The sequence below is a fragment of the Apteryx mantelli genome, chromosome 1 (assembly GCF_036417845.1).
Source record: "Apteryx mantelli isolate bAptMan1 chromosome 1, bAptMan1.hap1, whole genome shotgun sequence".
Lineage (NCBI taxonomy): Eukaryota > Metazoa > Chordata > Aves > Apterygiformes > Apterygidae > Apteryx > Apteryx mantelli.
In genome coordinates this window covers 13,583,978-13,601,866 of record NC_089978.1, presented here as the reverse complement: position 1 = coordinate 13,601,866, position 17,889 = coordinate 13,583,978, and the positions used below count along the sequence as shown (strand labels likewise).

Below are 17,889 nucleotides of genomic sequence, written 5' to 3'. Positions count from 1 at the left end.
CGGCGCCACGGGGCAGCCGCTGCTTCGTGCGGCCTCGCCATGTGGGGGACCGAGAAGCAGCAGGGGGGAAACGGCCGCTAAGGAGATGGGGTGTCTGTGCTCACACAGCCACACGGGGGCTTTTGAACGAGACGGCGAGGTAAAGCCCTCCATGGAGGCGCTGGCTGCAAGGGCCGGGCTGCCCCTAGGCCCTGGCCCTAACGCGCCCCGCAGGGGTGAGGCGAAGCGGCAAGGCGGGGTCGGCCGCCATCGCTACACAGGCAACCATGGGGTCGGCGCCGCGGCGCCCACTTCCGCCTCGGTAGCCAACATGGCGGGCTCCCGCTTCGCTGCCGTCAGGTGGCGGGCGCTCCCCGCCCGCAGGCCCTCTCTATGGTAGGTTCTCCGGCGGTGGCGGGCTTCCGCGGGGTGTGTCTATGGTTCCCGCGCGGTGCCTTGTGGGCACTCGGCGGGATTATGGTGGTCGTGTAGGGCCTGGTTGCGCAGGGCGGGCGGGCGCCATGGTGTAAGTACGCGGCGGGGTGCGGGCCTCGCCGGGGAGCGGGGCGGGCTGGGCTGCTTGGGGGTCGGAGGTGCGCCTGGGGAGGTCTCCGGGGCCGCGGAGGCGGTGGGTTTCCGGGTCCGGGGGGTGCTCGAGGAGGGAATGAACTGCGGCTGGGCCAGATGAAGGGGCCTGGGGAGGGGCAGCTGCGGGGAGAGGGAGGAGGAAGAGAAGAGCGGGAGCGGTTTGGGGGGCGGCTGTGCTGGGGAAGGAGGGAGAGCGGCCGGAGAGAAGAGCAGGGGTGGTTTGGGGGCGGGGTGGAAGGGCGGCTGTTCCCCAATTTCTGTGTTCAGCACTGGGCAGCGTGCCTCAGTAATATCTGGCATAACCTTCATTTGTGCAGCTTAAACTCTGGATTTAAAATAAAAAGTAGACACATTGATACAGTTGTGTAAGAGGCAGGGAGCAAAGCGATGGTCCGGCATTGGTCATGCTGAATTTTTAGATTCTTATATTATGATTTCAGATTTGGGCTGTCATCAGTTCCAGCGCTCTTGTTCAGGGTCTGCGGTGAATGCAGTGGGGCTGGGTTCAGCAGGATTGTTAGCTTCAGGCATGGTGCTGAACAGACACATTCTGTGTCCCTGGGGCAGTTCAGCTCCAGGCTTAGCCCAGCCACTTTCTCTTTGCTTGGAAGTGAGCTAATAGACCGTGCTTGGCCAGTCCTGGCCTCATGTAGTGTAAAACAGATTCTTCAGTGCTGTATTTCTGAAAAGTAAGAGTGCAGTGCAAAGGTCCCTGAGTTTAGGTCTGTTAAGGCCAAGCCAAACTCAAACTGACTTCAGAAAGAGCCACTGGGGAGCAGGGACAGGATCCAGGGGATTTTTTAATGCTTCATGAAAGCATACAGCCAGGTTGGATCTGGTTCTGCATCTGAATTAATAAATCCCCCCTATTACTTATAATTAGTTCAGGTAAGTCTTGAGAGCAAATGGCTTTCTCAGATTGTGGGTCTGGTAGAATCTGCGCTGAGCCAGAGCTAATAAGGGCTGCTGGGCTCCAGCCGACTTGCCCATTGTCACTGAAATGTGTCTGCAGTTGTTAGTCAATGAGCTGAGGCTAGTTGCCCTGTCAGTGTTACCTTCTTGCTGCTTTTTAAAGGGATTTGTGTCTGTTAACTTTGTTTCCTGAATAGTAGTTCAGTGGCAGTAATAGCGTTCTCTGCGGTGGTATGTTTGTATTCACTGTTAAAGTTAGAAAATATTTTTGTTCCTCAAGTCATGCATTTTCTGGTCTCATTAAAAGTGAAAAATTTAACAAAAAGTGCGGGTACAGCATGAACAAATAATCTTTATTTGTGATAACAAAAAAAAATATAGAACATTATCTTACTTTTTGTCTTCTCTTTAATGTTCTTTAAAATAATTTCTTGTCCTTTATCATCTAACCTTCCACTTGATAGACTGGTGCCTTTATGTATTTCTGTGCATGTCTCTCTCTTGTGTCTTAGGTATCTTTAGTCTGTGATTAATGGATGTGCATATCTTGGTGAATCAGGAGTGAGCATAGTTGCAGATGATATATTTAAGAAGGTGCTGTTTGATCATCCAGGTGTTTTTTGGCATTGGTTGTCCATCTTAAATTCTTGGTTCAGTGGGTTGGGATTGCAGTGTCCAGCTCCTGTCTGGCAGTTTTGAATGCAGTGCATGATGGCAGGGTGTCCTTGTGTATCAGAGGCTGGTTTGAGTCTGTTTCACTCCTTTGCCACAGAATATAGTTGCAATTCTTGGCATCAGTTATTTCATTTTTAGGGACATGCTGGTGATATGTGAGTTTTTGGAGTTTCTAAATGAGAGCTGGTGAAAACTTTCTTTGTTCAAGCTAGAAGACTTTTTTTTTTTACGTAACGGTAAAGCTGTCAAACATCTGCTACCGGAGAAACATTAACCTTATTGTGCTTCAAACAAACAAACAAACAAAAAAACCCCACTCTTCATTGGTTGCCTGGGGCTCTGCATAAGTCAGTCCCAAAGGACTGTGCTGCATTATTGATGTCAGTGCTGTGCCTGCACTAAACAGGGCCAGGAGAAGTGCTAGAGCGTTCAGGACGTGTGACCATCCTAATTTAATTGTCAACACCATATGGTCCATGTCAGCCAGCACTTCCAGTGATGATACCTAGATACAGTTTGAGTGATAGCGGAGGGACTGTTTCCAGTAGGCAGTATGGATGAGGCTGTCATTGCTGGGGAGAAGAAAGAGTTAAGTTACATAGCTGCAAGCTGTGCTGTACCATTTGCCTGAAGGATAGGAGAGAATAGCTCATGGCCTGTTTTATTTACTTCTATAAGCAAAGTTTCGGATTCTTACTGTACTTCAGCTTTCAGACGTGTTGGAAAAGCTTTTCACTTTTGAAAAACTGTATAGATTCTGTCAATCCTGTGCCAGGTGATGGCCTGTATTGTGCAGTGGGACTTGTCATTGCTGCTACAGTTCCAGGAACAATGTAGCTTCTAATGAATGTCTTTCATTATGAGTTGTAGTAATGACCCCTTTTTGCTTTTGATTCTGTAGTAGTTAAAATGACCACAGCAGCGAGGCCAACGTTTGAACCCGCAAGAGGAGGAAGAGGAAAAGGAGAAGGAGACTTAAGTCAGCTATCCAAACAATATTCCAGCAGAGATCTTCCTTCTCATACTAAAATCAAATATAGGTAAGTTTTGCTTTTCCGTCTCTCTTCTTGCAAAACAGGCTGGAAAAGATTTTTCTGTTGTGAATGCTGCTCTGAGATTTTTTGCAGTAGATGTTCATGTGCTTGACACTGAGTAGATTCCAGATACTGTGCAGCAGTGCTGAAAGAGTGGGCTGAAATTGTAAGTCTCACAAGCAGACTTAGGAGATTGAATGGATTGCAAGTAATTGGAGAGGTTTAATTTAACTTGTATTTATTACTACTTATGTAAGTGAATCACCTGAAGCAGGTGGGCATTGGAGACAAAGCATTTCGGGAGGTGGAGTCAAAAGAAAAGCGTTGGGAAGAGCGGGAGCTAACTGAGCTGTTGAGGGCGCTGCCACTTGTAGCAAGACGGGATAAGAGGTGTGAAGCTGAGCGCGTCTTAAAAGCAGGAATGGCCCATCTTATATTTGGCAAAGAACCACTGGTGGAGAGACTTAAGGAGAAGCAGGGAAATAATGGAATAGCATTGGGGCATTGGCTTATGTTGGAAACACTGATGTTAAACACTGCAAGTATTTCATGCAGGTGCCAGAATAGGAAATTGCTTTAATCAGTATGAGAGATAATGGAATCTTGTATGAATATTCTCCTCTGTTTCAAGTGTATAATAAATCTTCATTATCGTTTTGAAAGATGAAATGAAATTTGGAATCAATGTGATACAGACATGTAGAATTCAGAGGAGATGTGTCAGCCTGAAGATGTTTTTAAACAGCTGATGTTATTCTTGTCAGTGAAACTGCTGTTAAGGTTTTACGTTTGTATTTTGTGTGCAGATGTTTCTGCTCACCCCTCTCCCTCCTGACCCGTTGGTTTTGAGGAATACATATGGATAAGAGAGTTGGAGTGTTTTGGAGAATATTAAAATCAACAGCACAAAAAATGCTGTCAAATGCTAGTTCATTATTACAGGGAAAATTGCTGGTGTCCCTTTAAACAGAAGTGGGACATGGAACACCATGTGCTTTGAGAGAAGTGGGGGGAAATATATATACAGGAATACACAATGTATATTTTAATAAATCCCTTCACTTGACGGGGGGTGGGTGGGGGTTCAGTGTCTTCTCTTCTTCCTCCCAAGTACCTAATGCAAAATTACCTTTGTTAAATAGCCAGGAGTGCATCATTGCAAGAAAGGTTCAGTATTTCATTCCATCTCATGCTTGCCTGAATGAGACAGAGTTTTGGAGGATTTTTGCAGCTAAATTGGGGATTCCAAATTCAGGTTTTTAGTTACAAGAGCAAATGAAATACTTCATCATAAAGACAGGCTGTGTGCACAATGTATTTATAGTAGCTCGAGTCTGGGTTTCTTCCAGGCACTCTTATTTCCAGAACTAGGTTCACAGAAAGGTGAAAGGAATTGCTTGTTTTTATTCATTAATTCTTTCAGATTTCCACAGAAAATTCAGCGCTCTCTGGATGGAGCTTCATGTGACTCAAATATAAATAGTCTGTTGGTTTTGGCCAGCATGTTTTATATATAAAGAGGAAAAATAGGTATTTATAATATGTTTTACTGAAGCTAGTGCTTTCACTGGTCCCCCCCCCCAACTTTTTTTTTTAAGAGGCATGGGACATTATCTGCTATATCTCTTGGGAGGAGGGTTTAAGAAAAATATGCTCTAGTTTCGATCTTATCTGTAAGGCCTCAGAAACCTGGTGTGTGCAGTAGTAACTTGGGATGGTATAACTGTGTGAGGAAGGTTGGCCGGAAGGCTGGTGTATGTTGGATAGGACACTGGGCCTGGATCTGCTGCAGAATAGCAGAAGACTTATGACTATATCTATAACCTGTAGATATTTCTCTTAGTTTTGCAGGAGTTAATGTAGGATTTTTTAATTCATTTGAGAGCCACTGGAAGGAGCATGTAATGTGTAATACATACAGAGAAGGACAATGATAAAGAGAATGTGAAGAAACTTATGTCTGAATGGTACCCAGGTCTTATTCTTACTTGTTCATCCCAAGGTGCTACCAGTTGAAGACTGTTGACTTCAGCCTTTTCATTAACTCCCTCATGTTGTTTTAGACAGGCCACTCAGGATGCTCCTGAAGAGGTGCGTAACCGTGATTTCAGAAGGGAGCTGGAGGAGAGAGAACGGGTTGCTGCAAGAGAAAAGAACAGAGATAGACCAACCAGAGGTAAAAATAAGTCTTTAACAAAGAAACAAAAGTCTTAATACCTTTGCATGGCATTACTCTAACACAAAATTCCATGTTGTAAGAAATTTGCACGTTGCTGACAGCATGTCGTGTGGGTAGAACTGAGGGGTTTGGTCTGATAGTTCAGAGCTGTTGACCTGCACAGGAATGTCCCTTGGCTTTCACGCTGGCTTCATGCTAGCAAAAATCTAGGCCAGCCAGTTGAAAAGCATAGGCCATCAGGCAGGCCAGCTGATACCCTATGATTGTAATGAACTGGCAACAAATACGTACAGTTAATAAAGGGCTTTTTTGTACTCGGACAAATGAGATGGGAAGGAGAAGGGGAATGACTCATCTTCTACTGTTGCAGCACCAATGAAACAATCACGTTTTAAAGTATGTGATACTCTTCAGGTACAATCGAAATGAAAATCAAAAGGTTAATTGAGAAATAGTCATTTTTAATCTTAAGTTTGACAGAATTTAGCTACTGTTTGTGGTTTAGAATGTGTGAAGCTTACATAGGTTTTATGAGGCTTTCAAATTTACACACCAAATCAGATGTGATTTGAATGAAACTAAGAGAACAGTAATGCTTTGGGGTGGTCCATAAAGGGAACACTCCAGTTGGATATGTAGAATGGGGATGTTTCTCTACAGTTTCTTCTCCTGCTGTTCTTTTTTCTTGAAATAGTGACTTGAAAAAACTCTTAGAGGATAAGTTTTGAGTTTGGATTTGTTAGTGCTTCCCTTGAGGATATTTCCAAGGGAGGAATTAGCATGGGCATTAAGATTAAGAGGTGACAAAAACCAAAGCATAAGTTCATATCTCTTAGTTGAAGATAGGGTAAACTGTCTTTTTTTTTTTTTGACATTAGATGCTGTAAAATTAAGTGACTTATTTTCTATTTTTATTTTAAATCTTATTCATTAGAACACACAACATCATCCTCTGTGTCTAAGAAACCTCGGCTAGATCAGATTCCTGCAGCAAATCTTGATGCTGATGATCCACTTACAGATGTATGTATTTTCTTCTGTCTTCTCTGTCCTGTCTTTCTTCTGCCTTGGGAGAAGGCAAATCCTATTAATTTACTATTAATAGCATATGTATTTTCAGGTCTGTTAAAGGTTTAAGACAGGTAACTGCTAACTGGTTCCAACCCATCTTCTTTCTTCAGTTACTCTACTCTGGTGGGAATACTAGTTCAGAGGATTGTCTAAATACCATCCTATAATGATGTCCTTAGAAAGGAGCAAGCATGCTGTTACTACAAGCATGTAAAGATTAGGAAACTCAAAATACCACTTAAAGGATGGGGAAAGAGTGACTTTTTAGACTCAATGAACCCCTGAATTAGCTAGAATTCCACAATGCCAGAGCTGTTATACACTGACTGTCTGCATAAGCAATGGATTCTTGCTTTTGGTTCCTTTCTTTATGCTGACATCTGGTATTTGTATTTAGTGCTGGACAGTAGGCTGAGTGTTTTTTGTTTGTTTGTTTCTAAATCTTGTTATATTTGGTCACATCAATATTGGATGTGGTATTCAGGCACACTATTATGATGACTTAGGTTACAATGATTAGAGAGTGGCTGAGGACAGTCATTTTCTGGAATCTGTTAGCATGTCAACTGCTGAATTATAAATAATGAATTGCAGTCATCCAAATAAGAACAAACACACATTGTGTCTTGGCTTTACTTTATAAGAACAAATAAACCATTTGTATTGCATTTGCTGTCACTACAAACATCCAAGTACTTCAGAAATCAGCCAGCAGCAAATTGCAGCCTTTAGCTGGGCAGACCAGGACTGGGTTTTGTTGATGACCCCCCCCCCCCCCCCCCACACACACACCCTCAGATAAGCAATATGTCTCACAGTAACTTTCAGAATTAAAAGCTGGTTTATTAAATTACATAAATGAGCAGCTTCCTGTTTCCTTTCATTGCTATTAGGAAGATGATGAAGATGAAGACCTGGAAGACAGTGATGATGATGACACTGCAGCTCTTTTGGCTGAACTAGAAAAAATCAAGAAAGAGAGAGCTGAGGAACAGGCTCGAAAGGTAAAATCTCACCCATAAAAGAGCCTTCATATTTTTGCAAACATGCTTGTTAAAACTGCTGTGCTGTAGGTACTTAGGACCAGTGATAACTGGTAAAACGAAGTAAGTAGCAAGCGCAGTGCTGACACAACCCTTCTGAAAGACTCTTCTGAAGAGAAGACTCTGGCAGACACTTCAGGGTACTGTTTGGTGCTGTTGCTTATGGCTGTGAGCTCCACTAAAACAATTGCTTTTTTAATAGCATTGATGCTGTGCTGCCTTAGGAAGGAGTACCACTTGCAACTCTAAGACCAGAGCTATCCTGATGTGGTTATACAGAGGCAGGTTTATTTGGAAAATGTCTACACAAAAACAAATGAATAATATGGCAGTTAGTCTTTTCAGAATTTTTGAAGTCAGCTCCGTGTGTAACTTTCATGCCTCCTTATTACCTCTCTATACAGGTAGAAAGCCCATGCTATATGCATGAAAGGGGAGGGAAGTTTCTGTAGTTGGAGATTTCTCCAGTGAGTGGGATTAAATCCTATGCCTTTGGCTCCCATACCTTGCTATAAGAAGTATTGTTATGTGAAAGTTCTACCTTAGTGTAAAAAATCCTATCATCTTTGTATAAGATGCTTTTTAGAAAGTGCTGAATAAGTGTATTAGGTATTGATCAGGATATTTGCTGCTGTGATGACTTTAATGTTTCGGTGCCTGTGAACTAATCAGAACCTTTCCCGTAGTTCAACGTGCACACCAAAAGTTTAACTGCTGGAGTATGTTTCATGAGTGCTCTGCAGCAGTCAGCTAACAGTAAACAGGGCATAACATCTAGCAGGTACTGTGAACAGCTAGGAGATGATAACATATTAACTACTGTAGGCACCAGTATAATGCTTGACCATGCTTTTGGCTACCCAAATAGAAATTTACCTTTAAAATCAGCAAGGCCTGTAAAACCAGTGAACTCCGGAATTTTAGATGTAAGTACGTTGGAAGGTTAAAAGGTATACCAGTGTAAAATTTTGCTGTGGAAGACTTGTTGAAACTTGATTCGTCATCTGGCCTGTAAGTGCCCTTTTAAGTTAAAGTATATCTGAAGGCATCTCTGTAGACATTTGATGCACACCACACAGCGATATTCAGTAACAGGTAATTGTGTTCTGCGGTAGTAACGTGGTGAAAATGACTTAGACTGGCAACAATTCTTCCATATATTCCTGTTTGAAATGTATTAAAATACAACAAGTTCAGGGTAGCAATGTGTAGGGAAGGCTTCTGTTTCAGTTGTCCTCGCACAGAGTTCTTATGTGAAAATGTATACAGGTCTAAGGTTTCATTGTAATTGCCTGATGGTTGAAATTATGCATCTAGGCATAAACAGCATAGCTTCTTTGTCACATTTCAATTTAGAAAATTCACGTTATGAAAATAATGGTAGTAAATAGCAGCACACAAAACTAAGTGCATGTTTCTCAGTTCATGTGTATAAAGCAGAAGATGTGTTATCAGATTTATGAAATTCTTTTTGTCACTAGAGGGTGCTAAAAGCTGCGAAGTATCTAGTGTAGAACTCGTTCTGTTTTGCTGTCTTTACTTGTTGTTATTCTCTGTCTTCATGGATGTTCCCCTTACCCCCAAAATAGAGATCATAATCTCCCACACTATGTACATATTCAATACATGCACAGTTATCTGAATGAATCCTTTTGTTTCTTCTGAAAAATAAGTATTAGTTATTTATTTGTAGTAGTGCACATTAGTGCACACTCACTACATACTCTGTTTACCCTGTCAGTAGGTAGTGATTTGTGTTGATAGGCTTTCCTAAAAATTGACATCTTCAGTAATGAGTTCCTTCCCCCCTTTTCCTTCCCCCCTTTTCCTTCCCCCCTTTTCCTTCCCCCCTTTTCCTTCCCCCCTTTTCCTTCCCCCCTTTTCCTTCCCCCCTTTTCCTTCCCCCCTTTTCCTTCCCCCCTTTTCCTTCCCCCCTTTTCCTTCCCCCCTTTTCCTTCCCCCCTTTTCCTTCCCCCCTTTTCCTTCCCCCCTTTTCCTTCCCCCCTTTTCCTTCCCCCCTTTTCCTTCCCCCCTTTTCCTTCCCCCCTTTTCCTTCCCCCCTTTTCCTTCCCCCCTTTTCCTTCCCCCCTTTTCCTTCCCCCCTTTTCCTTCCCCCCTTTTCCTTCCCCCCTTTTCCTTCCCCCCTTTTCCTTCCCCCCTTTTCCTTCCCCCCTTTTCCTTCCCCCCTTTTCCTTCCCCCCTTTTCCTTCCCCCCTTTTCCTTCCCCCCTTTTCCTTCCCCCCTTTTCCTTCCCCCCTTTTCCTTCCCCCCTTTTCCTTCCCCCCTTTTCCTTCCCCCCTTTTCCTTCCCCCCTTTTCCTTCCCCCCTTTTCCTTCCCCCCTTTTCCTTCCCCCCTTTTCCTTCCCCCCTTTTCCTTCCCCCCTTTTCCTTCCCCCCTTTTCCTTCCCCCCCCCGAGTAGGAAACTAAGACTATGTTAATGAAAAAGTAAAAAACAGCCACCCAAGGTTGAGCCCAACCACCTTGGAGTCTGAGTAAGGGTCTCCTTACAAAAGATCGTTTAGGTATTTTAGCTTCAGGGGTGCAATCTGTTTAGATTATGCTTTCAGTTTCCCATATCATTAAAATGAGGCATTACTTGCAAAGCATTTTATAGCCATTTTGTATAAATCCCTTTCCCCATGAGATATGTGGGATTTTATTATCAGTGTATTGGAAACCATGATTTAAATCTAATTTTATAAGTAATTTTATGTTAGTCATCCAGCTGACTTCAGGTTAACGTTTCATGTGAACACTTAATTGTGTAGTTGCTGTTAATCCTAATCTACAAGAAGAGATTGTTTATCTGCATAGAGATAGTTTATGTACTGAAATGCTGTTGTCCATAGTAGACAGCATGGATAAACTAATAGTAACACAAGAGGAAAACTCCAGACTGAATGCCTGCTTGCTCTTCTTCACGTTCTTCTCAGATCTATTCCTTGTTATACAGACATATTAACATGGGGTCTTAAGATGGCAGTGCATGTTCTTAGAACATGTTAGTCTTAAGATGAAATTGGTTAAGAGGGATATCAGGAATTTTGGTATCATACGTAAATATTGCCTGATATGTGAAATGCTAGTACAATTATTTTTGAGACTTTTTTTTTAAAGTAAACTTCATATTCTTGTTAATTACTTGCACTCATCACTTCGCCCATTATTTAAGTTGCCATTGAAAGGAGAGCTATTCCTTTTAAAATGCATCTCTGGTAAGACAAGACTTAAAAACCAAAGATGGGAATCTGCTGTTCTTTAGATTGCCATGCGCTCTATTAAGTTCCCTTGTGTGGTGACATCATTCTGCATAGAAAACCTTTAAACCTAATTTTGATAAATGTTAGTATTTAAGAGGTTCTCACTACTTTCACACTGATGTTGTCCTTCAATCTGTAAAGAAAATAGGTTTTCAGCCAAATAAGAGATTGCTGTTAAAGCCTGTTAATTTCTCAAAATGCTTAAATTGCCATGAATTTTGTAGAAACATTAAATAAGTAATATAAACTTTTAAAAAAATGATTCAGCATGGAATTCATCCTGACTCATTCATCTCATCCTCCAAAATTTTAATTTCTCAGGTTGTTTCTGGTAGAGACTAAAGCGACCAGTAAATTTTACTTTTGAAAGCCATTTCCGTGGAAATCTTCTGGATCTATCTAAAACTGTACAAACACCAGATCTGCTGTCTGTGCTTAATAGCCATGGATAGTTAGCAGGTTTCATGTGAAATGAAACTTGTCTTCCATATATCTATACTCCAAATTCAGCGTTATGACTCTCTTGCTTTTCAATTTTCAAACACTTCCTTAAAAGGTAAATTAAAATAATTAAAAACAAACCTCGTTGAGCATTCCAGATGCACAGTTCCAGCAAAGCTATTTTAAAATCCAATCATTTTACACTTATCTGAGAACAGATGTAAGGCTTTTGGTTTGTTTTCCTTCAGTGTTGTTTCACCAAGTGTTTCTCCATAACCGAATATATTACTTTACTAATAGTCAAAGTAGAACCACTACAGATCTTAGCTCTATCCTGTATTTTAGTCATGACCTCAACTTCTTTCTAACATTCAAATAAATATTAGAAAATGAATCTTGATAGATATTAACACTTTCACTTAAAATTTCAGTGTATAATTAAAACTAGAATATCAGATCAGTGATTAATAGAGGATTTTAGTGAAGAGACAAAACCAGATGACCCAGTATATTTCTTTATTAAAAGTTTGTGGGACATGCCATCAATACTTACCTTCATTAAGAACTAATAATAAACCCTTCCTTGTGGGAATAATGACAATAGATCTTAATATGGACACTGCAGTTGCAATTACTCTGTACTCTTACCATTTTTTTTGAAGTTCCAATCAATTATTTTGATTACTGCATTGCGTTGTGTTAGTAATTTGCATAGGATCATGTAACTGCGATAGATCTCTGCATTATTGAGTTTAGTTCCCTGCTGTTAAAGGCAATGTTGTCATAATTTGTCATCTAAAAATCAGCATTTAAATAAGGCTGTGTTATTTTCAGTCTTTGAAATGTGGATGTTTCTGTTTTTCTTTCAGCAACTCAAAATCTGTAAGAACTGAACAGGATAATGTATTTTAATGCAATGGAATCATTTCAGGAATTTCAGCACTTTCTGTAAAAGTAATCTTGCTCTGAGCTAAGGCTAAGAACCCTACTAAAAAAAAAACAATGTAGTAACAATAATGTTTTTCTTTCCTTTGCGGTCAGAAACAAATACGCCAAGGGACTGTTCTACATACAGCAAGATAAGGAATAATTGTTTAGTTGCGGTAAATATAGTTTTGTCCACATTCTTTTTTCCAACTGTGGTGCCACACGGCGTGTTCAATGTTGTACAGTGGAGCCTTGCTGTGAGATCCTGTTCACGAAGTTTCATCTCCCTCTGCTTCCTTGGGGTATGGGACTCCCTCTGCCAGTCCCGTCTTACTGCCTCCACCATAATATTTATATTCTATTGTCTGCCACTAACATGGTGGCAGCAAAGGAAGAAGTTGTTTCCTACCATCAATGGGGTTGACTTCTGATTTAGCTCCTCATGTAGTTGGTACAACACGCTGCCATTGAAAAGCACAACACTGTGCTGTATGTAGTGATGGAATAATCTGTAGCATGGTTTTTGCTAAAATGACTTAGGAAAAGAGTTATAAGCCTCATCTCACTGAACAGAACGGAAGGCAAAGAGATATTATTTCAGAAAGAGTGGAATGAATAGAGTTACATTGTTCTCTCCCTTAGGCTTTTTTTCTGTTGTGGGTTTGTTGTATCCATAGTGTTTTAGTTTACTGTGCCTTTGTTCCAGCACACAAAAGAACAATATAGGCTTTGGAGCTATCTGAGCCGCTTATTTTGTGAACAGCTGTGCTTGATCATGCCCCAGAGGTGTGAAGTTCAGACAGCTAGGAAGGTTATGTCTGGTCTGCTTGGTTTGATACAACCCATGCTCCATTGCCTGGAGAGTCCCAGCTTTCAGTGGAGGAGTGGGTAGTGGAAGATTTATATGGAAAATTCTGAAACATAATGAAAGCCTTTTTTGGCTGGAGAAGAGGGATTCTGCAACTCTGGCCAAAATGTGTAACTTAGCTTTAGCGTAAATGTCAGCTTTATACTACCATGAGTTACACCTGAAATTTCCTCCACATCACGTGTCTAATATATAAAGCGTAATAGCTGACTTATTTTTTAGTCTTGCATGCCACCTTTGGGAGGTTTTAGTCAAGCTAAATAATAAAAAATCATCAAGACTCATCTTCAGAATTAGCCTGCATCTTAAAAGAGTTCTAACATAAATGTTGAAATGTCATCCAACCTAGAACAGCTTTGAACGTTTGAATTCCATAAAGAAATTACTGCACACAGTGAGTGCTTGTAAGGTCTTCTCTGCAAAGGGACTAAAACTGGCGGCATCTCACTCAGCAGTTTGCTTCCAAGAGTCTCATATGTACATCTCTGGTAACAAAAATAAGCTCATACAGTTTGTTACTACTTTTAGTTGTGCTGTCTCTGCAGTTCTCAAAGGGAGCAGAGTTCTGTGTGTGAACAGAGCTGTGGTCTGTTTGTGAGCAGAGCTTTGGCAAATGGTAGCACAAAGCACCCGAGGACTCTGCGGCATCTTTTACAGTGGGTAGGGAAAATCCATCTTGAAAATAAGATTCATGGATGTTTTCTTTACCTGTTATCAATATAAAAGAAGGTTTGACAGCTTCTGTTAGTGTTGTGTTCTTAATTGTTTTTAATAACTTTATAGGTGCAAAAATAAGATGCAGTAATTTAAAATGCCCAAGACTGTCCCTACCATTTCTTTTAATTATAGTGCTGTCTTTGCTACCTTCCAGTTCTCTGGAATTGTAGGTAACTTGAGTCAGTGTAGTCTTTTGCCAACAATTATCAATTTTATGGCAGGATGCAGTAGGGCTTAAAATGCTTAATTGTGGGAGTCCATACGTGAATTATGTATCCAGGCTTCTATTCTAGTGCTGTGGAGAACTAGTCAGTGCAGTGAGTGGAGCCTGCGCGTGGTTAATCCCCTATGCGTGTAGTTTAGGAAGAGTCGAAGAGCTCTTTAGGCTCTGTATTGTATTCTCCAGATCTCCACTGAGATGCGATCTTAAATGCCTACACCTAGATGTATAAACATAGGTGTCTTAATCCTGCGCTGAATCCCACTGGTAGTCTTATGCTACTGCTGTTAGTGTAACCCTTGTTAAAACAGTGCTGGTGACTGCCGTATATCTGATTTCACTGCTGTTGGCTTCTCCATGTTATGAGGAAAGAAAATGGGAAATCAAAGGCTTACATATTATGAAAAAAGTTGCAGACATTTCTTGTCTGTAATCCGCAGAAGAAAGAGATGTAAAATTGAACTCTAACACTGGGAAAAACTGCTGTTCCATATCAAATACTTCTGCTCTCTGTGATTCCTTATTTAGTGGGGTGGTGGCAGTAACTAATGTTGGAATGCAAATGCTGGATTTTGAGCTGTGCTTGAAAATGCAAAACTTTGGTTTATTTGTGTTAATAACTTTAACTACTGCAGTTTGTGGTAAAGCTCCATGGATACAACAGCAAGAGCGAGTTTTGCCTATCTGTATGTTTTAATTAGGGCTTTACAGGGCCCTGAAGCAGTGCCATGTTGTTAAGCAGCATGCCCTTCTTTGGAGATTTTCACACTGGCAATTAATTGTAACTAATTTTAAAATTTGTTTGTGGGAAGCAGTCTAATCATATGTATTTTTTCATAACTTAAACTCTGGCAGTTTTGGAGAGGTAAAATCTATATCAGTGATCCTGCCTAGTCTAGCATTTATACATATGGTAAGTTAGTGTTGTACTTCAGGGTTTGGGATGTCTTTTATAGGAGTATTCCACTTATGATCTCTCTCTGTCTTCAGTTTAGATCAATTATAAGGGTCATGGTTTGAGTAGCCTGCAGCACTAATGAGACTTGAGTGCATTTTTTAACTAGGATGTTTTCAGATCGTGCTTTAGCATACAGAGGGAGGGGGAGACGTAGTTAGTCATCCAGATGAGAGGGTTTTTTTTTTTTTTCCTTCTGGTACTTCATCAAAGAGCAAACCTAGTAATACATTTAAAAGGCTGTGGAAACAACTGTTGATATAAAATGAATGTTATGTATTCATTTTGAAGTCTGTGAACATTTAAGTCACTAAATATATTACTACAGCTGGTAAGTGTGGACAGTGAGATCTATTTTGTGTTGCCTGTAGTGCAGTGCTTTAGTTAGGCTCGAGTTAGGTGCTTTTTAACAGTGCAAGAAGTAAGTCTTTCTGATCCTTAATATCGAAATTCCTACATAGTCTTATGACATCCCCTGCTCAATTTTGCCTTAAATTTCTCAATATTCATTTTAATTGGTCCCCGGAGAAGTTGTGATTGTAAAATGTGAGGTAGATTGCAGAAGATGATAGAGAAGTTTAAAGATGCTGTAATGTTTCTTCCACAGATGAATACTGTATAATTTATTCTCTTTTCTCATGAGGATAAGGAAAACTTGTTAATCTGTATACAATTTTAATATAATAAATATGTAAATGTTAAACCTAGAATTTAATAGAGTATTTTTTGGAACATCAAAGCCAAGCAGAGTAGAAATGTGTGGCTAGACTGACAGTTTATTAGCAATTCTAAGCTCTTTAAAGTATATCTGCTTCTGTCCTTATTCTACTTATCCACAAGTGTCAAACAGTTTGGAAGGTCTGAGCTAGGAATTAAAGCTATCTGTGTGGGTGTTTGCAGCTAAATAAAGTTTATCTTTCTCTACAACTAGGCTAGAAAAATGTCCCCGAAAAGTAATATATCCATTTTTGATTCTCAGGAACAAGAGCAAAAGGCTGAAGAAGAAAGGATTCGAATGGAGAACATTCTGAGTGGCAACCCATTACTGAACCTTACCGGCCCAGCGCAGCCTCAAGCAAACTTCAAAGTGAAGAGGAGGTACTGTGCCGCCTGTACTGTGATATCCTCTTGTTGCTTTTTGTTACTGTAGGAATCTGTAGGAATCTGTAAATGTCATCACTGCCTTTAGTTTGTATTTCCCTGCTCAAATCTTGTCACAAACAATGTAATGTGCAATTGGGATACTATTGCACGTAGTGGATTATCTTGTTCATTTCTCCGAACAAACCACCCTGCCTACCTTTTGAAAAAGGAGAAGTATGTTTAATTGTCTGGCGTTGTTCATATTGATATGACAAGTAGCAGGACCGAAGTTCCTCAAGAAATTTGATGTCATGCTCCTCTTTAAAATTCCACTGTCTTTTTAGGGTAACTGGAATTAATAGATAACCCGTTCTGAATAAGATTCTTGTTAATAGGTATTCCAATTCCTATTGTGTTTATCTAAATTAGGGCTATTATTTTCTGTAAAGGTAAAACCTTTATCCACTGATATTCTTCTCACTTCTTTCTAACTCATGAACATGTAGGAGATGTCTTGGATGAAAAAAAAAAAAATATATATATATATATATATATTTTTTAATGACTAAAATCTGATTCACATGACTAGTTGTTCTTAATACATTTGAATAGGAAGGCCAAGCCACATTTAAATAGTTCTGTAAATTGCACCTAATTTTCATTAAAAGTTTAAACATATTAGAACTAAAAATTATTTTCTTTCCAGATGGGATGATGATGTTGTCTTCAAGAACTGTGCCAAGGGAATAGATGAAACAAAAAAGGACAAAAGATTTGTAAATGATACTCTGCGATCAGAATTTCACAAAAAGTTCATGGAAAAATATATCAAGTAGTACAGTTTTATGTGCTTTGGTGCTGAAGGACTTGGAAGGTCATGGTTGTTTCCTCCCTCTCCCTCGGAATTCATGGCTGAATACTTTAGTCATGAATTCCCAAATGCTTTTCCAAGATCATCAACAGCTTCATAATTAATAATTGCTGTGTATCTGGAGTATTTTATTCTTTCAGTATGCTTTCCTTTTTGATTTTAATTAAACCTCTGTGTTTCAGGAAGGTTTTTTTGTTGATATTCATTTGCTTTTAACAGCCTTTGTGTAAATGGTAGAAGAGAGAATCTGGTTTGCAATAAATACTTCCAGCTGTTTAAATTGTTTTCCAAAACAATCTGTATTTGTAATGATGGTGGTTTGTAACTCATGCAAATTATATAAATGTCAATATTATCAAAGATAGGGAATAGCTGAGTATGATAAGCAGTGTGACCTGAGAAGACCTGTAGTTTCTGTGTCAATTTGGACTTGTCTCCTTTTTATAGCTAGTCAAAAACTTAGTAGTCTTCCTGTTTAGTTGCTTTTTATTAGCAACCAAGCTATGCTTTGGTGGGATATCTCCAAATTCTTAGCCCAGCTTTCCAGAGTTCTTGCCTGAGTGCTTCTGAGGGGATACAATATAACGTTTGGGGAAGCATTGAATGGGGAATATTCGTCTCTGGAACCTTGGGTTTTCTTCCTCTTTGGTAAATCATTCTAGTGCCTATCCCTCAGTCACAGCCACATGGAGGTAAGGCTCAATCTGTTTGTGTCTGGTTCAGGGGTAATACCATTGCTGGAAACTTGAAATCTGCTCATGAGTGTTTTTATTAAATGAATTATCTAATCAAGATACTGTAGTACACTTCAGTTTTCTTCTAAAATGTCCATTTTAATGCATAATAGGACAATATAAAATGTGAACTGTTGAAAAACATCAGTAAAGATTTTTTTTTTTCCTCCCCTCTTTTGTCATTTCAATTGCATCTAAAATCTTGGCCAAGTGATGCACTGGATATGAATCTCTTCACTTCTGTGGAGGTTGAGCGTACTTTCTGTTGCTAGCATTCCTCTCCTAACCTTTACAAAATGTAGTACGATCAGCATGTGCTGTCTACCTGGGA

The 17,889-nt window shown here is 40.2% G+C and overlaps 1 protein-coding gene across 1 annotated transcript; it reads left to right on the top strand.

The window, feature by feature from the left end:
- Positions 1-432: 432 nt before the first annotated feature.
- Positions 433-17,616, top strand: CWC15 (CWC15 spliceosome associated protein homolog). The gene is made up of 7 exons (XM_013956020.2): positions 433-505; positions 3,056-3,194; positions 5,252-5,364; positions 6,302-6,390; positions 7,332-7,442; positions 15,850-15,968; positions 16,660-17,616. The coding sequence occupies exons 2-7, from the start codon at positions 3,064-3,066 to the stop codon at positions 16,787-16,789; spliced, it is 693 nt and encodes a 230-aa protein (XP_013811474.1). The 5' UTR covers positions 433-505; positions 3,056-3,063; the 3' UTR covers positions 16,790-17,616.
- The last annotated feature ends 273 nt before the right edge of the window (positions 17,617-17,889 follow it).